The sequence below is a fragment of the Zootoca vivipara genome, chromosome 9 (genome assembly GCF_965207765.1).
Source record: "Zootoca vivipara chromosome 9, rZooViv2.hap1.1, whole genome shotgun sequence".
Lineage (NCBI taxonomy): Eukaryota > Metazoa > Chordata > Lepidosauria > Squamata > Lacertidae > Zootoca > Zootoca vivipara.
Window position 1 is genome coordinate 37,056,853 of NC_142592.1, and position 22,831 is coordinate 37,079,683.

The 22,831-nt window shown below is 42.0% G+C and overlaps 1 protein-coding gene and 1 long non-coding RNA gene across 5 annotated transcripts in view; one reads left to right on the forward strand and one right to left on the reverse strand.

Moving 5' to 3' along the window:
* Nucleotides 1-19,056, reverse strand: part of NTN4 (netrin 4) — a 41,300-nt gene extending 22,244 nt beyond the window's left edge. For all 4 annotated transcript variants that reach the window (XM_088651876.1, XM_088651875.1, XM_035128088.3 and 1 more), the window contains exons 1-2: nt 18,591-19,056; nt 11,832-12,361 (exon numbers count right to left, since the gene is read on the reverse strand). In XM_088651876.1, the coding sequence (XP_088508002.1) occupies nt 11,832-12,361; nt 18,591-19,041 (981 nt within the window). In that variant the 5' untranslated portion in view covers nt 19,042-19,056. The remainder of the gene's footprint in view (nt 1-11,831; nt 12,362-18,590) is intronic.
* On the forward strand, nt 199-16,146 carry LOC148684600 (uncharacterized). The gene is made up of 3 exons (XR_015945830.1): nt 199-330; nt 9,481-9,561; nt 15,982-16,146. It is a non-coding gene; the product is annotated as an uncharacterized LOC148684600 (long non-coding RNA).
* Nucleotides 19,057-22,831: the final 3,775 nt, after the last annotated feature.

The window sequence follows — 22,831 nt, forward strand, 5'->3', positions numbered from 1 at the left end:
CTGGTTAAATGTTTTAAAGTAAAATATACATCTCACGTTAAGTGAATAAATGTGGGACCTATCAAAGCTATGCACTTCTACTTCAAAGGGTGTTCTGCCACTATAACTCTGCGCACAAATAACAGGCCTAGAACAATATATTTCTGCTCACACTTTGTTAAGTCTTAGTGTAGTAAATTATTCTAATTTTCTCTTCCAGCACCTACACAACTAGAAACTGTCCTTCATGTCTATAGAAGCAGAAGCCTAGGAAATCCTAAAACATTCTGCTCATCAAGCCAGCAACCTTTAGCCAGAGAACTTGTAGTCAAGACAACTGTACTGTACATGGTAAGTAATTATGGTGGCCATGAGCATGTGTAGAGTGCTTTTCTCACAATACTGAGTAAAACAGAATCAACTCTTATACATGTACTTAGGACACAACAGAAAAGGTTCCAGGATAGACTTCCTGGTTTGTTGAAGTGACAATACTTCTTATTCTAGAAATTCAGCAATGCCAGCATAACTTGGGCACTTCTTCAAGATGTTGACTATCCAGCTAGACCAAGTTGACTAGATTGTACCATATAAATTTCCTAGACAAGGGAACAATCCTACATTATATATTCTGGTTAAGTCTTTTACGTGCCTTGTCTGTTACCTGCCAGGCTTTCAGTGTGAAATAATAATAAACACTGAGAACATACACAATATACAGTATTTTCCTCACTAAGGAGTAGCAACAGTGATGTCTCAGCATCTCAGGAGGAAGAGATGGTTTCCCCATTGAAGTTGTGGTTTTCTGTGTCTAAGAAATGATCACAAGTTAATAGTAACTTTACTAGCCGTAAGAAAGCTCAACTACCATGTTCAATTTCTTTTTTTAAAATGAATGCAGTTTAACAGAATATTAATCTGCTAGCTAATATTCTACACTTTTACGCTGAATCCACAAAGAGATCAAAGAACACAGTCACAGCTATGATTTATAGCTAGCAAGGGTTTGTTTACACCCACTCCAAGTATCCCGTAGAAACACACACACACACACACACACACACACACACACACACACACACACACACCATCCATGCATGACACTACAGATTCCATGCTATATTTACACTTTATGAAAGACAGAGAAGTTCAAAGTATTGACTAAAATCACAAATCACAGTAACTATAAAAGAAGGGAAGCAAACCCAGGTATGACTGTCCATTTGCCAGGTAGGCTGAATGTTATATATTTTCCATACTGATATCAAACCCACCGTCATAAGAAGCAGCAGTAAAGAACAGGGTGTCTTTGAGCATGTGTAAAGTAGATTTCCCCCATCACTAATAAATTATTTCATATTTGTGACTTGAGTAGGAAGCAGCTTCCCATGTTAGGTCATTCCCCAGTACCTCTATTTGGAGAACTTTAGCACTTGGTAATTCAATTTATTATTGCTGTTGTTGTTTATTTGCATAGCGCCATCAATATGCAAGGTGCTTTACAGAGGTGCCAGCATAAAATTAACCTAAAATCATTAAATAGTTTGTCAGTTGTTAACATGCTATGTCCACAACCTCCCAAATGCCAGACAGAACTATTATTAGAAACACATTTTCTAAGTAAGTAAAATATGTAAAAGGTGCCAGGTGAGTCTCTTCTGGAAAGAAATTGACTAAATTTTGGAAATACTACTTTGTTCAATACAGATCCTCTTGGATTGGCAGAAGGGTCCTCTTGGTGGTTCTGCCACCCTCAGAAGTTCCGCAGGTGTCAGCCCAAGACAGGGCATTCTCTGTGATAAGGTGTGGAATCCTATCCCCGCAGCAAATTGTTTGTGCTGATTTTAACATTGTATTTTTATATCATAACCCACCCTGGGACCTCATGGTAAAGAGCAGGCAAGAAATTCAATAAATAATAATAAGGTGCAGTTGCTTCTTCCAAACAAAACTCTCAAACATTTACATAGCCTTCAGCTAAAATTTATATTTTTTTTCCTTTGGCCTTTCCAATTTGAAATGTATGGTCTTATCACAAATCTACCCTAAACATTTCTGCTAACGTAAGTAAAATGATTAGTAATAAGATACTTGAAATCCATCCATCTTAATTAACCTTTTCTTGTTGCAACTATCAAAGATTTATCTGACTTGTTTGGCACATTTTCTCTCAAATCTTAAATGAAATGAAAATACAAGCCTACATATAGTCTGCCTGTAGAACAAATATATTTCTTGGCAGAAGCTGCAAATAATTAACAAGACACAGGAAGTGTATACAGCTTTAAGTTGACCACTATTGCTTATTGTCCTCTTCCACTGTACAGTATCTTTGTCTGGCTGTCAGATCAAGTGGCTTCTGAGTGACAAATGTCTTTGTAGTGAAAAGCGTTAACGGTATTCCATCTGCCTTTATATAGTCAAATTGTGCACTTCAGCCCCCACTTCGTGCGAGGTCAGAAACTACAGAAATAAGAAATCATGCAACCCATCTAATTTCTACAGAGAAATACCAGTAATCACTTTTTAGTCAGTCACATCAATCAGTGAATAATTCCTTTCAAATCAGAAGATGCATTAAAAAAAAATTATCTCTGAAATTACGTATTTTATATCCATGATGGCAGTCAATCAATATGACAAAAGGACCATTGAAACAGCTGCCACTTGTGTCTTGCTGACACTGCATTTCCCATTCTAGTAATGTTTATAAAGCAAATACTACGAGAGGTAAATGGATTTTCCCCCCCCCCAGGCACTTTGACTTTGTTCTGAACCCATAATTTGGTCCCAGTTTTCTCAGGGAATGGAGCCTGTCCCCAGCTCTCTGTCTCTCCAAGATACCGGAACAGCCTGCTTCTCTCTATCAGCCTCAATCCTATACCCCTATATCTTGAACCAAGAGGTCGCCAAATTATATGATTTTTTTTAAAATTAAGAATGAAAAAAGGAAAGGAAGTGGGCAAATGGTCAAAGCACATTGGAAAACAAATGGAACTCCTTAGCCTCTGTGATATTATGGTCTTCTCACAAATCACACAGGTGGTGTGTTGCAGGTTTTATGATGGTTGGTGAGGGGACAATGGCAGTACACGGATATGTTTGCCATCAGTTCAGGATCATCTAGTCTGGCTCTCACATCAATGGAAACTTCCCTCCTAGCCCTAAAAGCAGCTTCACTGTGAGATTTTCATTGGAACTACATTATAGTGACACTTGCTCCACACCAATGGTAGTTTTTTTTTTTTACATTCTTAAAACTATATGCTTCATGCATATATAATTAAGATTACATGGCTCTTATTCACCACACAAAAATAAGGAGTTTTGATACATCTAGCGTTGCTAAATTTTACCGAGAGAGGCTTTATGCCTTTTAACAGCTGTGTGACAGGCAGAAATTCACAAGGGCAGACTTTCCTGGCATGAAGCCACAGTGACGGGGAATCTGCACCTGCTGAACTATGCTTGCCAGAGGGCTTAACTGGGTTATCCATATTTTAATTATGATAAAAAGCATTTTAAAGTGTCTCCATATGCTTACTATGCTTAATTGATGCATATAGAAATACAGTTAAGTGTTTCCTTGCCACAAATCTTTGTAGATAGAGACAAGGTACCCACATTTAAAAGCAAAATCTTCATTTCAAATAGCACTTTAATCATGTGCCTTTCTTTTCAAAGAAATTGTGCTCCATGGGAATAGCAGTAAACACACTCTACCCTGAACTATGGAGAAGCCTTTTGGTCCATCAGCAAGAAAGATGATATTTAAATACTCTCCCCTCAGGCAAGTTTCCCCCTTCCCCAAAGATTTATGTCCTTGGATTTGGCATGCCTTCACTACTTGTTGATATATGTCAGACCAACAAAGCTTGAACTTCGTCCCAAAACTAAGCCGAAGAGTGAATGAGCAGGAGAGCGAGTGAGCTGCTTTGCTTTCTTGTTCAGAGGCAAAGTCATTAGAAAAACTGGCTGACTCCCCAGAATATCCCCCACACCTCTGAGCATAGCACACAGCAGCAGAAGCTGGCAAAACGGACATGTAGCTAGCAACAACAGTAACAAATGTTGCACATTAAAAGCTGAGTTTTTTTCAGCAAGACTTTTCATGACCTAGAAGTTCACTTATACAGTGTTTAAATGTTTTTGTACTGTTTTTATTTCATGTATTCTAGGTAGGCACATCCCCTATTTCCTTGTTTCTGTTGCTTGTAAAATACTGTCACTTTATTATTATGGTTTTTCATTTTTAGGAAGATGTTGCTGTGGAGGGGGTTGAGTTGCCTTTTTATAACCCCATTTATGTGCACAGTTTTGTATTGGGATTCTTCAGATTTTGCCCTTTCCTTGGATTTTTGATGAATGTTTGAGTTGAGAATGGGTACATAATCTACTTAGTCATGTACTTGGATATCAAATAATCACTGCTTCTCTTCCATACACCTACATGGCCCATAACCTCTTGGGGTAGTAACTGTTCCAAGAGTTTTTTATTTGCAGAAATACAACTGTACCTACTGTAACATTAAACATTCTGTGAAGAAACTCTAGGAGCTGATTTAATAGCACACCCTGGTTTAAAAGTCAGTGCTACACAGGCAATTGGAGAGTAAAGGAATAGAATGGGCATTTAAGTGGGAGAAAACCATAGGAAAGTAGAAATGCATATAAGAACCCTTCAGATTGAGCCTAGGTAAATAGGCTTGAAAAAGGCACGCCAGAAGCATGCAGTACTATAGCCAGCCGAAGTGAATGACCCATGTGTCAATAGATTAATTCAGGTAACTGGTCAAATAACCTCCTTTACTCAGCAAGTTGCATCAGTATTGCCCATACTAGTTAAGCATTGGTTTTGCAGACCTGTCTAAAAGCTTTCAAAGATGCCCCAGGAACAGCTGTTGGTTCTCAAATATCTCACTATTCCAGTCCGAAGGTCTGCATCATATCCAGAAACTTGCAATTGGAACTTCATCAACAGCGAGGGCAGAGATCCTAACAGCTCTGTGCCCCAGGGCTAAAACAGCAAGTCTATTTAGAACTTTATTGCATCTTGTACAACATCAGGTTAAAGACCCTTTCAGAACTAGATGAGGTGTTGCAGGAATTTCAGTTTGCAGGTCAACAAGCATCACATACTTTTCCTGAGCATTGAACTTGTTCCCAAGCAACATGTTTGTGATGAGATGTTGAGCCAAGAGTCTAACATATTGCAGCCATTAAACATTCCAAGGCACTTTCCACGAGAGTAAACCTATTATTCCCAGTGTCTTGAGCATTGGCTGAAATCCCAGTCAGTCTGGATATTTTAATTCTGCCTACCTGAGTTTCTCTTGTTTGGTGGCATTATTCTCTTGCTTTTTTTTTTTTGTAAACTATTCGGCAACATTATAGATTTGTATGTTGCTGTCATAGTCTGAAATTGGCTGCCTTTCAGTAAAGTGGGAGTCTATAAATTAGTCGATAAAATAAAAGACTATGATCTGTTCACTACAGATGTAAATGCATTCCAGAGAATCTAGACATGCAACAATAGCATCTTCACCACATGCATGCCAACCCATGCTTTGAGGTTTGCATAGGAGACCCTGTTAGTAAGACCACTGATGGGTATCGTTTGCAGGGCAACGACTCATGGCTGGGCCTTCTCTTTGGTGCTTCCCAAGGTGTGGAACTCACTTCCAGTGGAGGTGTGTCTATCCCATGCACTGAAAGTTCCCCTTGGCTTTTGATACATGGATGTCAATGGGAATTCCAGCAGCTGGCAATGTCTTGTGTATGCCTGGTTTTAGATGTTTTAAAGATGTTTAAAAATTATTGTATGGACTGTATTCTTATGTTCACCATCCTGGACTCCCATGGAAGGAAGGCCACTGTGGAGAACAAAATTATTTGAGAGATCTCATGTGGCATAGTGACTAAGGATGTTTTGACTCATGAAACCTATCGTAAGTCTCTTATATCTATGGCATTGCTGAAATTTAGCATACCTGAAATCTAGCCTGCTGTACAAGGCAAGAGTCAGATGTGCCTACTTTTGCATCTGGCCACACCTCTCTCTGGCATATGGCCTCCATTAGCTTCTCCATGATGGAATGCAGCTCTTGGGTAGAAAAAGATTCCACATTTCTGTGTATAGGACTGCAGCATCAGCCAGTAGCTAAGTATATGTATGTGCAACTGACACTACTGCTTTCACTACCTGTGTTTAATTTTTGGTTGCAAGCTCCTTGGGGTAGGAATTTGTACTCTGGAAGGCATTATGCACACTGGTGATACTATATAAATAAACAATAGGTTGGATCCATATTTTGTGAAGCTAAGAGTAGACCCAGTGAAATCAATGGAACTTAACTGATTACGATTTTCTATTTATGTAAGTGGGTCTTGTCTAAACACAACTAAGGCTTAACTTAACTCAATTTGTCTTCCCTCCCAAATAAAAGCCTCTTCCTCTATTTCTCAAGAACAAAAGACTTTAAAAGAAAATTGCTGGAGGGAATGAAATAAATTTGTTGAAATGTGGTCTCTGACAAGCTTGCACTCAAACAACCTAATTGCTATTATGAAGCAATGATCTCTATACATATAGTGAAATAGCTGGTACATACACCTAAGTGCCTAAGGCTACATCCCTACACCTATTTATGAGCACTGGGCCACAATGAACTTAATGGGACTTATTTCTGGATAGACATGGATAGGATTGCCCTTTTAGTCTGCAGTCCTTTATGTATGGGAGTATGCCTCATTGACTCAATATGACTACTTCAGAGTAGACTCATTTAGGATTGTACTGTTAAGGAGAGCATGATATGCATTACTTTTTTTTGCAACTATCAAAGGAAAAGATGAAATGGCTTCCTTCTTGATTTTCCTTCTTGCTCGGTCTACCCCAGGGTCAGCATCCTAAGGCCCATGGGCTACAAGCGGCCCATGGGAGTCATTTAACTGGCCCATGGACCCCTGCCACCCGCTCGGGGACCCCTCTGTTGGCTCCCATGTGCTGCGCTAAACTGGCGCAGAGCAGAGCAGGGACCGCCTTCTGCGATGCTGGCCGGCTTCCCATTGGCTGCAGGAAGCTCCTGCAGCCAATGGGAAGCTGCACACACCTCCTCTGCGCTAGAAGGAGCGACGGAAATAGCGTGTGCACGTGTGCATGCACACTCCAGCCCACTGTGGCATCTGCAGGACCATGAACCGGCCCAAGCCACAAAAACTTTGCCGACCCCTGAACTACCCTTTCCATGAATGAAAAGCTGGTTTTGGCTTTTTTTCATTCGCTGCGCCTAAAACATAAAACCAGATAATCTTCCCCTTGAGCTGTGGCCACTCAACTTTTTAATGGCACAAGCAGGAAAATGGTTCTTTCAGGACTGGGATCTACAATCAAAAGTGATTCTTTCATGTCACTTCATGACTTCACAAGAATATAGGAGATACCTTCAAAAGATCTGGTTCTGCCTCTGTGACTACTGTAGTTTAATTCATTCAGATTATGTCTGCATTTTCCATTCCTGCTGCTCTGATGTGACAGGAAACAAAAGGAGGGTTAAGAAATACTTTATGCCTCAAAAATAGACTGTGAAGCAAGTTCAGATTTCCATTACTGTATATGAATGCACCTCTGTATCTCTGTGTTATAAGGATCCCCCAACTTAGAGCTTGGTGTGATCCAGTCAATTCAGGGTTGCTTTACCAACTTGTGCAAAAATGCCAAAATAGGCAAGCTGTTGTACATCTCAGTAGTATAATTTTGAATGTTACAAGTTTCTGCAACTTTGGCAAGCTAAATATTTTGGAGCCTTCTGAATTTCCATGTCAGCAGCAACATGATTCAAGCAATCAACCTTCCCCAAAATATAGTTATCCAATAAGGAACTTTATCCTGCATTCCAGTCAGTTCCACACACAAAAACTTTACTTTCATAGAACTTGCAAAAGTTGATTAAATAATTATACTCTCTTTTTATCTATGTTTCAGAATGAGGAAAATGTATTTAGCTATTAATTTTCCTTTGACCGATGGGAAAGATGAAGGTTCTAATTTTTGTATTGCTTGGAGTCTAATAGCACTCAAACTTTTAATGCGGGATGTGTTTAATGCTTTGGTCCCTAATCCCCTTTAACTTATTGCAAAAATAATAAACAGCTACTCTATATCCTAGCTATGATTCTCTTTCTTATTACTTTTATACCTAATGGCCTATGCTGCTGAGCCTTACAACTTTGTACAGGTGTACACCCATATAACTGTAACCAGGGGAGGGGTCCTGCATTTGGATTTATATGCAGCATAAATACATGCTTTGCTGTTACTGCCTAAAACCAACCTTAGTTATTCGTTAAAGATTTATTATTATCGTTGTTGTTGTTGTTGTTGTCGTCGTCATTATTATTATTATTATTGAAACTGTGATTTAATGCTTATATATTGCCAACACTTTGCTAGACATGGAATGAACACAGTATACCAGTGCATGAGACCATTTTAGCTGGACAGTTCGTGATAACTGTGCATTTTAAACTGGAATGAATGACTGTTTCCAGATGTCTGAAATTAGGTACTACTATGAGTAGGAGTACGTCCTCCATAACTCAAAACAGCTCAATAACCTCTTGTGTTGTTTAATGTGAGGTACATGTTACTATTGGCAGTTACAAGTAATTGCTTGAATGTAGCTGGCTGTAATAAATTAAATGTGATGTTTGCGAAATCTGCAGTCCTGCCATCTGGTCACCAAAAAGCTTCTGGTACTACTTTGCAAATAAATACAAATAGTGTTAAAATGCAGAGTGCTTTAATATGTAATCTGTGTGATCTCCAAGCCCCCTGCACTCAACACTTCCTGAAAACTTGAAACAATGTTGACATCTTAAATGAACATCTTTCTGTAACAGTTTGTGGCCTGGTTTATGCATAAGGCAGGATGAGGTTAGTCTTAAACTTTCTCATGCTGGCAGATCACAACACTATGTCACCATAGCAATACCTTTGCTCTGGCACAAGTTTGAAGTGGCAGAACAGACACCTGTGGTCACGGAAGAGTGGAAATTAGTCAGAATCCTATGTTCCCTCAGAGCAGGGGTCAGTCCCAACCATGTAACAATGGCATAATGGTGTGCAGCAAAGGAGAGTGGCATAACACTCCAAACAGAGATCCCCAGATGACTGCCCATGGCTTCCCCCTCTTCCTCCACAGTCACAATGGAGGAAAGGATTTCAACAAAGTCTGGAGCCAGTTATTCTAGAGGACCCAGCAAGTGAGCAAGATTTTTGATAACAAGCTGTACAAGTCGGGATTCCATCTCCTATATCCATGAGCACATAACTAGGAATACCGAAGTTGGGATTTTTATGACTGGCATTTTTACACAAAGGGAGCACTTTGCACCGAAGTTGCACAAACAATGAACACGAACAACCAAGGAGAAGCAATCAATTGACTAAATTTATAAACAAGTAATATGTCTAATTCCCGACTTCTCACCATTGTACAGATACTGTATCAACACCCACCAGGTGCCATCACCCAGAGGATCCTCAACTCCACACATGCAACTGGGGCTGCAAGGACAAAGGTAAGCAATGGAGGTGGCTCATCAGGAAGGGAGAACATGCTTCGAAGTAGTTCCTTTACACCCCCATTCATGGCACCAAGGAAAAAGATGTGTGTGTGTCTAGCACTCAGAACACCTATAGCCATTACATTTGTCTTGCCCTCCAAGCTGTTCTTGCACATTTGGAGCAGCGGGGGAGCTACGCCAGACTGCTTTTTGTAGATTTCAGCTCGGCATTCAATACCATTCTACCGCGACGTCTGATAACTAAATTGGGAAATCTGGGGCTCCCACTATCACTCTGTGGGTGGATACTGGACTTTCTCTCAGATCGCTCCCAGAGGGTCCGGTTGGGCCCTTATATGTCTAACATGCTTAGGACTAACACAGGAACACCACAAGGATGCGTGCTTAGTCCGCTCCTTTATACTCTTTATACGTATGATTGTGTCGCTGCCCACCCTAGAAATAGGGTCATCAAATTTGCAGATGACACAACCGTGATCGGGCTCATCTCTGATAAGGAGGGTGAAACTGAGTATAGAGATGAGGTGGAGCGACTGACAGAGTGGTGCAGAGTCAACAACTTGCTCATAAACACAAAGAAAACAAAGGAGCTGGTGGTGGACTTTAGGAGACAGAAGAACGAGGTCCAGCCACTTTTGATTGACGGAATTTGTGTGGAGAGGGTAACAACGTTTAGATTTCTAGGCATTGAGTTACAGGAGGATCTGTCCTGGAGTGTTAATACAAGGGGGCTTGTGAAGAAGGCGCAGCAGAGACTGTATTTTTTGAGAATTTTAAGGAAAAACCATCTTCCACAAAAGCTGCTGCTTGCCTTCTATCACTGTGCCATACAGAGCATGCTCACATACGGTTTATGTGTGTGGTACGGAAGCTGTACTTCCCAGGACAGAGCAGGGCTGTGTAGAATTATTAAAACAGCAGAGAGCATTATTGGCTGCTCACTCACCACCTTAGAACAAATTTACACCACCAGGTGCCATAAAAAAGCACTAGATATATCAAGAGATCCAACGCACCCTGGTCACCATTTCTTTCAGCTCCTGCCATCGGGACGGAGATATAGAACTATGCAGGCAAGAACGAGCCGTCTCAGGAACAGTTTCTTCTCTAGAGCGATTTTGGCCTTAAATGGAAAGCCTGGACTTTGAAGTCATCTTATTTTACTTGTTATTTTGTATTATATTACTGTTTTTAATTAGGTTTTTATAATTTTGGATTATGCGGAATGCTTTATCGGAGTGGATGTAGCAACTGAGTAATTTCGTTGTTCCCGCAAGGGGACAATGACAATAAAGATATCTTAATCTTAATCTTAATTTGTGTAATAACTCTATCCTTATTTAGCAGGTGAGACCTGTATTCCCCTCACAAGGGGCAGGCTGCATTCTCAGAATGGGTGGCTTCTGTTGGCCACAATCCCAAAAATATACTGGAAAACATAACACTATACTCCATCTGTATCTATATCCACTGCTGTCCAAACACTTGTGGCCCATTCTTGCACAAAGAAGAAACAGTAACTGTAGACAGCATTAGAAACATAAAAATAACACTCCTTAATGAGGCCAAAGACCCATCTAGACCAGCACTTTTTTCCTACCGTGGCCAACCAGATGCCAATGGGAAGCCATATGCAGGACATGAGTTTAGTTGTACTTCCTTGCTCATGTTCCTCAGCAATTGATATCCAGAAACATGCTGCCTCTGATCTTCGAAGTTGTACACAGTGTTCATTAGTTAGTAGCCTTATCCTCAATGAATTTGTCTAATCTTTTCAAGCCATCCATGGCCATCACTACATCTCATGGTAGTTTAACTATGCACTGTGTGAAGAAACTGTGGTTTCTGAAACTGACTTGGGAAATAAACCATAGTTAATGGTTAACCACAGTTCCCACTTTGGATGGCACAGAATGCTGCGGTTAACTAAAATGCAGGAGTGAAAGCTTCCAAACTCCTCCTCTCAGCTGCACAAGAAAGGGGAGTGTACAAGTCCAACGATAATTGTGGTTTGTGCGCATCATGCTGAAACTAAATCATTATTTAGTGCTGGGATAAGGAACTTGTGGTTCTCAAGATGTTGTTGGACTTCAACTCCCACCAGCCCCAGCCAACATAGCCAATGGGCAGGGATGATACAAATTGTAGTCCAACTGCATCTGGAGGGCCACTGGTTTAGTGTGGCATGCAAATATCATGAAAAAACGAAAGTCTAGAGTCAAAATAAATCTAGTTTGTAGTTTTTGATATCTTAATTAACTCACCTCTCCTCCAGTGCAAGGGAAGTGACTGGAGTATCTAGAAGTGCAAATTGCTCCTTTCTTGGTTACATCATCATCCAGCCCAAAGGCTGCTGAGCAGTTAGTGGAAAAATATTTGTAAGGTTTCCATGTTTTCCCAAAATCCTGAGATCGCTCCAAGACCATGGCTGCCGGTCTTGGTGACTTGAACACCATGATTAAGTGAGTGAAATAAAACTCAGTTTCCAAGTTCAGTTGGATCTTCTCCCTGTTCACCCCCTGTGCTGATTGCCACCATGTGTATGGCAGCCGAAAGGGTGAGTCAACCATGGCAGAAGGTGAGTGAGCCAGATAGGCATGCTTGGAGTTGCATTTGCTACACTTAGGCTGCTTGCATATGAAGTCTGCATTCTCACTGTAGGAACAGTAAAACTCTGTGGAGTTGTCCCCACACTTTGTATCTGTCCACAACTTACGCCCATATCCTAAATTTCCCATTCGAGGATTGCACGCTTTCTCACAGTGGGATCCAGCTTCAACAACACTGCTCAGTCCTATGTAGGAAAAAGTGTAATAATTAAAAACCAAGTTAGCATAAATTATTATCAACCAACTGTACCTAACACATAATTAAAATTCTGACTTTGCAATAAAACAAGAAGGCACAGTTAAAATTTTACTGGACCCACAAAGGATATAATACCTTAGGCAAGCTTTTATATTCTGAGCCTCAGGACAACGCAAAGGCACACCTTGTATCTGTATTATAGGGATAATGATACTGGCCTATTTGACAGCACTGCTTTAAGGATTACTGAGCTATTTTATGTGAAACACTTTGGACACTTGAAAGGTGCTATATAATGTGCTATTGAGTGTCTACAAAGGCCTTGGACCAAACTATTCGGTGTAACTATTTAGCGGCTCTTTGTAAACAGAAATATTGAACAATTGTCCACCTTCCCCCTGCTCCTCAATAACTTATTTAGTTCTAGGACCTTAACACTCCATGCCTTAGGCAGTTGTTTGTCTTCAAAAGAGGCTCATACGGTAGATGCACGGTGTTATTTTGTAACTGAATAAGCATGGATCATTTAAGGAAAAACACAAAAGTGAGTAAATATACTGGGAGCAAGGTGCTACCCTACACCAAACACTCAGACTCTGAATAGTTTAAAAATCATGGAGGTGTAAGAGGCCTCAGCCAAAGACATACTTCCCTCAGGGATATATTCACAGGTGGATCTTACCCAGAAGTAGAACAGTTTCTTATAAAGGGGCAGGTAGCAGCAGAATAAAATCCTGAGACACCGCCCAAGGGAATATGTTCTGGTGGAACATGCAAGACCCAGTGCAAAAGAAGGTGGGATAGAACTAAGGAGAACTATTATTTAGTATTCACTGAATGCTAAATCTCAGGGTATTTCTTTTATGCCCCTTCTTTTAGATTTGGTTTTTTTGTTTTGATGCTATGTATTAGTCTTGTTTTATTGGTTCTTTATATCATTTAAGATTTCATGCTAATGTTCTGTCTTGGTTTCATTCCTGTTTCTCAAGGCACTCTTTTTCAGGTTCTCTTTCTGGTTCTTTTATTTCCTCCTTTGATCTTGGTTCAGCTCTTGATACTTGTCACTTTTTAGCCCTTCTCCATCAGTTTAATATTGACTATAATTTTAATGCATATCTTCCTACTCCATATATTTTTGCTCAATTTTTCAAACTGTTTTCCCCACTGAAGTTCACTTTCTTGAATTAAGCTTCTTCCATGCCTCCTGCTGTTCATCTTTTTCTCTATTGCTAGGCTGTGAAGTAATTAATCCTTCTTCTTGGGTACACAGATTATATATAGAGGTGACCAACCTTCTGGGACCCACATGCCAGTGGTGGAGTGGGACCCACATGTGGAGTGAGTTTGGCCACTCCACACTTGCACACAGGGGTGCCAACTTGAACAAAATATGGGGGGGCATACCCGCTCCACATAATTGATCACATGACATGGCGCATGGACACCATTTGAATGGCAATGCTCATCAACTTGTGGGGGTTCCAGCCAGCGGCGTAGCAAGCCTCCGTGACACCCGGGGTGACAAATTGCCATGCACCTGGGGGGGGGGCACCGCCGCTACATAACGACGCATGCGTGCTACATAGAGGGGGACTGCACGCCCCGCGACTTCTAAATGGAGCCTAGATGGAGCGTCCAGGCTCCAGGTAGATAGCCCACTGGCACAGCACGCCCGCCACACCAGTGGGCTATCTGCCTGGAGCCTGGACGCTCCATTTAGGCTCCGTTTTAAAGTCATGGGGGGTGCAATCCCCTCTACGTTGTACGCATGCGCAGCATTCCACTGCACATGCATGCTACATAGAGGGAAATTGTGCGCCCCCACTTCTAAACGGAGCGTCCAGGCTCCAGGTAGATAGTCCACTGGGCGCAACGTGCCGCACCGTGCCGAGCGGGCTTTTTACCGGGAGGCTGGAGGGGCTCGCCTTGGGAGTCCCTGGGTGGGGCGCCGACTGTCACCCCCCCATAGTGGAACCCAGGGCGGACCACCCCCTAGCTCCGCCCCTGGTTCCAGCACCCTCAAATATTGGGGGGGGGGAGCTGAAGGGAGTTGGCTCCTATGCTTGCACACTCATAAAGGCACAAAGCTGCCGCCTCCATCTGAGCAGATCCATTGATGAGGTTATCACTCCATCTCCGCTCATCAAATTATCAATCTGATGACCAGGGAAGATATGATTTGCATCCTCATTACAGTTCTGAACTCCGGCCACTGCCATGTTGTGCCTACTTTTTACAAAAACCTTTTTGTTGTTGTTGCAAAATCCAGTGGTATCTTTGAGAGCCATAAAAAACATTGCTTGGAGACCAGCAGCCACACTTGCTCTGTGCTTTTTTTCCATTATTCACATCACTACTAGTTCTTGTAATTTCATCTGCTTATTCTCTAGGCTATACTATGGTTAATTCCTTACTTTTCCTTCTCTTGATATGTCCTTCTTTCTTGTTTCTATCTGCAGCCTCTATTCTTTAGTCTGCTGCTCTGCTTGTTTATTCTGCTTTTCATTTTGATCATATCACTCTTATTCTTTTGCCTCTCCATTGCCTTCATTTTCTTCAACATACTCATTTACAGCTTCTTTTGGTTTACAAATGTTTACATTCTACTGCTCTGGTATATCTTTCAGCTTTTCTTTTTTTAATACATACCGTCACCAATATTTGCTTCATCCCACAGGTTCCCTCTTCTTCAGATTTTCCTTTTCAATTTATTCTTTTGATCTACAAACCTAAGCTTTTTTTTTGTCTTACTCCCTTTCCCCTTTAAGTTATTTTTCTTTGGATTCCCTTCCTTGTGACGTTATGATGGACCAACTATTTCCTCTATTTGTACATTTGCAGAGGTCTTTTTCCTCTAGTCCCCTCTTCATGTGTTGCTATCACCTTGTGACTCTTGTCCTTTGCAGTATGCAGTAAGCTAATTTGAAATATATGAGACTTCTAAGTAAATATGTTTAGGATCAGGATAATAAAAAAGTATTTTTAGGCTGCAGGGTAAGCTCAAATGTATAATGCACACTTCTGCCAACAAAAGTAAATAAATACAACTGTAAAAGTCACATAGTAACACTGAGACCTTTTCAAAGTGCTGTACAAACATTAACTAATCTGCACAGCTCCCCTGAGAAGTAAGGAAGCAAGTATTATTATAATGTGTCTTATCACCTAGGCCAAGATAGATTGGCTTGATTTACATGCTGGCTGCTAAGATTTTTCAGTCTCATTATGCAATGTACGTAGTCAAGTTACCTGGTGAATGTTTACTGCAGCAATTTTCTCCATTATGCTTCTACTACTGGTGTGAGAAAAGTGCTTTGATATTGTTTTTTAAAAAAACAAAAATAACAACACGAATGCATATTCATGAGTCTGAACAGGTACTATACACTGTGCATCTGGGATACAACTTAACTTTCTGAGCCAAATATCTAGCTCCTGAAGTGGCAAATTACAGTTTGAAAATGTGCTGGATTAGTCTGACAGCTCTGCTTTAATTATACATAATGAAATCTTACAAAAATGCTGAATCATCTTCTCATACTATCAGGAAAATATAGTATTTTCCAAGTCTAAATATATTCCCATTTATTTCTGTTTGTTTTTTAGTTTCCTAATTGGTGGTGGGTTTCACTGCAGAGGAGTCAATGAGAAAACTGCATGTGGAGGCAATTTAAGACTAACTTAACAGTATTTTCTATGAAATTTACAATGTAAATTGGTTTTGTAAAAAGTAGTAAAGAGAAAAAAATATTAAAGACATAGATAACTTCAGTTCATGTTGTGTGATGTTTTTCTGTAAAGTACACTATACTGTCACTAGAACTTTGCAAAATGAAAATAAGCTTAGATATTGGAAAGTAAGTATTTTTACACTGTCAGCCATGAGACCATTAAAGGCATTTTCTGTCCTGTGCTCTTTGCCTCTCTTTCTCTTAATATTTATAGTTAACTGCACACTACCTTCCAGCCTATGTTAGTACACATGCCACTGAACAAAAATCTGTAGTAATGGACAAGAGCATACACGGTACGGCATGACTCACCTGTAAAACATTCAGAGCTAAATCAAATGTTTCCTGTTGCAGCATTTTTCAGCCAAAATATACTTGCCTCCTTTATTTCTCATTATCCATTTTACAAATTGATGGTATGACACTCATATTAAAATATAACAAATTCAAAAATAAAATACTTGACTGTAAACGTTACTTTAATAATATGCATAATCAGGCATTTCAGGCTAAAGAAACACCTGTGAAATAGGCATATCTCCTCATCACTGGCTTCTATGAATGTTTTACTACATAATAGAAATATCATGTAATGCACACTATCCCTATCCTCTCGGGTCACTGGAAGTGAACTCTCTTTCTCTATTGACAATAGCTGAAACTAGATTATTTGGTGGTTAATAGTTTTAAGTAACCCCCCCCCCCACAAAACTTCAAAAAGTGAAAAAAGCAGTCCCACCTATTTAACACCAGGCTAGGTTATCCTAAGGCCAATCAACACCCATTCCTGCCATAGAAGTGTGAATGAATGTTACCTTTCTGCTTTTTATCTCATCTTCTCCTTGCTCTAGGCCCATTCACATTAGGGAATGTGCCATTTTTTGTCAAAGGACAATGATGCAGACACCATGGGATGGCATTTGTGAGGATCAGTCCAGTCCAGGTGTTTATCTCTTTGTAGGATCTGTAAGCTCTTTTTTCACATTACATAAACAACAGTAGCAATCAGTTCAGAAAGAATGTATGTGTTCAGCTTTACCCTCAGAGTAGGATGCCGATAAATGATAGTAAAATAAACTGCAGGTGGAAGTGCTGGTGCATAGTTTTCCTCTGCAGCATGTTATCTGGTCCTTGTCCTGTTTAGTTCTGATAGGGGGGAAATAGATCAAAGCAATGTGGCTGCACAAAAGTTGCTTTCTTAACTTTGTGTCATTCTTGAAACTGTTAAGAAACAATTCACATGATTTCTAGGGGCAAGCCAGTGGCATTTAACTTTTGTGACTTGCAAAAGCACAAGTTGTTCATAGATGCTTTCATGGGTGTAGCCAGGATTTATTTGGAGGGGGGCAGGCTTTATTTTAGGGGGAGCAGAACCAAGTTATCTGCAACAGAATTGGTTACTTAGTTTTTTTATTTATTTACTTGATTTAGGGGCGCAGCTGCCCCACCACCACCACCCACCAGCTACGCCCATGGATGCTTTGAATTCAGGACCATTTTTATTCACAAGACCATCAGGGAACAGGTTCACATCTGCAAACCATGCTACCTACATTCGCCTTGAACTGCCCTGTTGTTACTTAAACATTTTTTTTAGTACATGCTATTTGAGAAAAGCAAATTCCCTATTCCTATGTTTTTTAAATAGATTAACTTCTTAGCTTTTTTTTAAAAAAGTCCATATAATTCAGTTGGTTACCTTGAGCAGCTGATTTACCAAACAAAATGGGAAATAGTTTATAATAGATACCAATTATTATTTATTATAGCTTGTACTGACTTGTGTTAGATGTATGAGACAAATGCCCATTGCACCAGAGTTTACATTTTTTTTCTAATCTGGAAGGAAAAATACAAAGCCTCTAATTGCTTTTAAGGATAGCTCTATGTTTTGTGTTTTTAAATTTCCATTTCTCAAGATGATGCTTTCTGAGCCAAGTGCTGAAAATGTTCGGGATTTGGTGTGTGTATTTGCAATATGTGTTAATTGGCTCGTGGGATGAACCAGTCTGGTTTTCAGCCTCTCTTGCCCCGCGCTTGACTTTTTAACACTTTCTTCTGAAGTCACGGAAGAGCCATCAACTGTTTGAAAAGCGAATGTTATCTCATTTACCTTGGAGGCATTTAAAAGGGGAGGGGAGGAGACAAGCGCTCCTGATCCGAGTTAAGACTAGGAGCCCCTTTTTCTCTCTAGCAGGCTACAAGAGGCGCTTCTTGGGTTACTGACAGGCGTCCCAACCCTGCAGCTTTGTTCGAGGCGAGCGAAGAGAGTGTGAGAGAGAGAGGGAGAGGGGGAGAGAGAAGCAACTCCCGGCTTTAACTTGCACGTTAACTTTTGTCGTCGGGATCAGCTCTTCAGAGAAAATCCTATTCTACCACCTGCAGGCCTGCTAATCCTAATAACTGGAGAAGAGAAAATTGATGCGGGCGAAAGGGACTCACATGCACGCGAGCGATCGCGCGCGCACAACGCGAGAGACCAACCTGCAGCCAGGGCAGAGGCGCCTAGCAACACCAGGTGCCAGAGCGGGCTCCCCATGGCGGAGCTCCCGGGCCAAGACGCGCATGGAGTCCAGGGTCGAAGGCTGCCCGGCGCTGCGCCTTGTTGCATCTCCTGGCCCTTAAGGGCAGCGGCGAGGCTCCATCGCCACAAGCGCCTGCGGTGCTGCTGCTGCTGCAGCCGGAGGACCTTTGGAGCCGAGCCGAGCTGCGAGTCCTGCCGCGGGCATCTCTTGCGCGCCTTGGCGTCGCCGAGGAGCCGGGCTGCCGAGTCTCTTTCAACGCCGCCGCTCGCCGCCGCCTCCTCCGCCAAGCCCGGGAGCTGCGGCCAGGTGCATTCGGAAGAGGCGCCGGCCCTGCTCTCCCGCCGCTCCCGGCTTGTCTCCTTGTCCCCGATGACAGCCCTGCGAGGGGAGTGGCGGCGGCGGCGGGTCATAGTACTGCAGCGGCAGAAGGAAGGGCCGGGCTGCTCCCCTCCCCACCCCCCTGAGGGAGAGGCGGCGGCGGTGGGGAACAGAGCCCGCCCCTTCGTCGTGCCCCCCACCTCGCCGCCCTTCAACCTCCCTCTCTAGCTGGCAAGCCACCCTCGTCTCCCTCAGTCTTTGGGAGGGAAAAGGAGCAACAACCTGGCGGCGGTGGCGGCGCCCCCCCCCCCCGCCGCCAGCCATCCCATCTCGCAGCATTCCTCAAAACCATTGACTCTTTACCGCTGCTCCATCGCGCCACGCGAAGGTGCCTCAGCCTGACAGACGGAGACAGCTCCAGAGAAGAAGGATCTGGCCGTCTCCCGCCTCGCTGCTTCCCAGCCCCCCCCCGTCGCATTCTCTTCCCGCTTCAGCTCCCCCACACCCCCAGCCGGGGTGACTGACCTTCCTGTCCCCAAATCAAGTGTGTGGCACTGCCTCCATCTTCCCTGAAGGCATTCTTGTCCACACACACACCTGGGTTGTCCTCCCCTATCCCTTTCCAAATTCTGTCCCTGATAACACTTCCCCTTGCCATAGATACCGACAATACCAACTACACGCCAGAGAACCACATCGCTCATCCATGTTCCAGAGATGGTCCACCTGACAAATGTTCCAGAGATGGTCCACCTCTGATCTGTTGACCCATCTCCTTCCACTATACCTCTCTCTATATCTCCCCCCCCACCACCCAATCCTGCTACAAGAGTATTTCAAAACCATCCAATTAACTGCCACAACTGTTATCTTTGGCCACTTCACCCCCTCAGTCCCAGCGTCTCTTCTCTCATCTCCAGTGCTTCCACAGGGGTACTCGGGGGTACTCAGTACCAGTGCACCTCTTTTTGTTGTTGATGAAAAGTGTGGCACTTACTCTAACAACTTCATGGTTATTACCAGACCTATTTTTCTAGAAGACAGGAGTGCCTGGCGTGCTCTGGTCCATGGGGTTACAAAGAGTCGGACACGACTAAACGACTAAACAACAACAACAATTTTTTCTAGAAAAAAGCACTGTGCTCATCTCTGATATCTGAAATCACAGAATTTGAAGATACACAACATGTACCAAGGTATCTACCCTGTAACAACTGCTAGAATACATTTATTTCGCCTGCTGAGAAACCTGTTGGTGACAAGGGAAAAAATAGGCATATAAAAAGAATTCCTGGGTGCGAAGATTCAGGGCTGGGGCAAGTACCCTAAAAATATGCCATTGTGACTTCCAAAGTTCCCCTCTTCTCCCAGCATAGAACAATATCACATGTCTGTGAAGTTAAAAATGGTTACTTACAAACTCTCCAAATGTCAGGTTCATGTGCTTTTCCATACAGCAGTCAGAAAACACAGGCAGTAAAACTTTGCTTAGTGGTGAAAGTTCCTAAATGATTGGTATAGAAACAGAAGAATGGCTTGAAAGAGCCATGTGGTCTTAGCTGCAGCAACCAGTTAAAAACTTCTTCACCATCAGAGCTTCTCTGGTAGACTGAGGTATAATAGGTTTTATTACCTTCCTTCCAAAGTGAGGAAGCTAAGCCTATTAGGGCAGCTTACTACTATGTGGCCTTAACCCCTTCGTGTATTAATTAGACTTAAGTATGTTGGTTATATGAGGCTGGTCAGCCCACAAAACCCACATCCCTGCTGCAAGTGCATAAAGTGAAATGTATACAGTGATACCTCAGGTTACACACGCTTCAGGTTACAGACTCCGCTAACCCAAAAATAGTACCTTGGGTTAAGAATTTTGCTTCAGGATGAGAACAGAAATCATGCGGTGGTGGTGCAGCAGCAGTGGGAGGCCCCATTAGCTAAAGTGGTACCTCAGTTTAAGAACAGTTTCAGGTTAAGAACAGACCTCCGGAACGAATTAAGTTCTTAACCCGAGGTACCACTGTACATGTGTCTACTGCCTTCATTTGTTGTTTTGGTCAGTCATCCTACCACTAAACAATTAAAGGTAAAGGTAAAGGGACCCCTGACCATTAGGTCCAGTCGCGGGCGACTCTGGGGTTACGTTGCTCATCATGCTCTATAGGCCGAGGGAGCCAGCATTTGTCCACAGACAGCTTCCAGGTCATGTGGCCAGCATGACTAAGCCGCTTCTGGAGAAACCAGAGCAGCGCACGGAAACGCCGTTTACCTTCCCACTGGAGCGGTACCTATTTATCTACTTGCACTTTGATGTGCTTTCGAACTGCTAGGTACTTTTGAAAAGTACTACATTGAAATCCAAATGATAGTGTCACTAGTAGTCACTTCTCACACCTTGTGACGCATACTGTACAGTGCTAAAATAAAAGCTCTCAAATGACTGCCATTCACCTTGACATTAGGCTGAAATTGAGGTTATTAGGAACATCAGTTTGCTCAGTTCATGTGATAGATAGAACTAGGCTTCTTAAGGTTGTGACAGGCAACCATTCATAGCTGAGACTGTCAAAAACAGTAGCTAGCAAAGAGGAGGAGATTAGATATGTGGTTCTGTGGCAGAAAGTTCCTGTCTAGACATAGACACATATTGACATGCCTGGATGTTTAGAGAAAATGATAGAAGCAAAAACACTTTCTCTTATTATGAAAGTGAGCAATGAAAATAAGATATGCAGAAATGATAATCTTAGCTGTTTTTCTAGTTAATTTAATATAATCAAACAAGATAGAACTATTGCTAAATTATTATAAAAATATGGATGATACTATTATGAGAGGGCATAGCTCTCATAGGAGATAGAGGCATATGACTGTGGTTGCTTTTTATCGTAGTGATTAGGTTTTGGAAGGTATTTTAATAGTGACAAAATATAAAAAGTGGCCCATGCTAATGAAGTCAGCTCTTAATAGGCACAATGGGCAGGGGCACTTCCCCTGCCATGCAAATTCCCTCTAGACCATTTTTCTCAAAGCCAGGATTATTTTTCTCATAGCCAGTTTCATTTTCCCCATAGCCAGTTTCATAGCTCAGTTTGGGGGAATTGTTCACCCAGAGCAGCAGATCTTGATGTCAGTCTTTCTTTTCATCCCCTGCCCATGCCTTGTTCCTGGGCTGGCCCTGATTTGCCAAGATGTTTGGAATATGATAACTCCATTGAACATTAGAATGAAGTTTAGGGCACAACTTCAGAACATACTGTATTCTAAGTTCAAATACCACATCAACCCACAACCATTTTCACAGGAGGCAGCAAAAATGTGAAACATACCAACAATGTGATATCTGACTTGAAGACAGCAGAATGAAAATCAGCATGAATGCTCACAGCACTATCATACATTTCTAGTTTGAATCTCACACTGACCTCTAGGCCTCTTTTCAGGTGGCTTGCAGAATATGCAAAACACATCCAAATGTGAAATCTAGCTTGAACATCAAGATCTAGAAATGAAAGTTGGTGTGCATACACACATCACATTTCTGTGTTTCAGTTTTGAGCTCTTGCACTTGTTTCAAGGTGTAAGGTGCAAAGTAGCTTTACTGCGTTGCTGCTGCTGCTGCTGCTGCTGCTGCTGTTGTTGTTTTATTACTTTCCTTTCAGCAACAAACCCCAGGGCAGCTTACAATAGTTTAACATTTAAAATTGAGAGCAATTACAATCACAGGTGTAGGGTAGCCCAGAAGGTACACAGTGAGATAGGCACACATTTCAGGTGTCAAAGGCCAGGTTAAAGAGGTGCATCTCCAGCATTTGGCAAAAGCTATACAGTATTGTGAAGAAGACAGATGCACCTTTGTGGAGAGTTAATTCCACAACTTAGGTG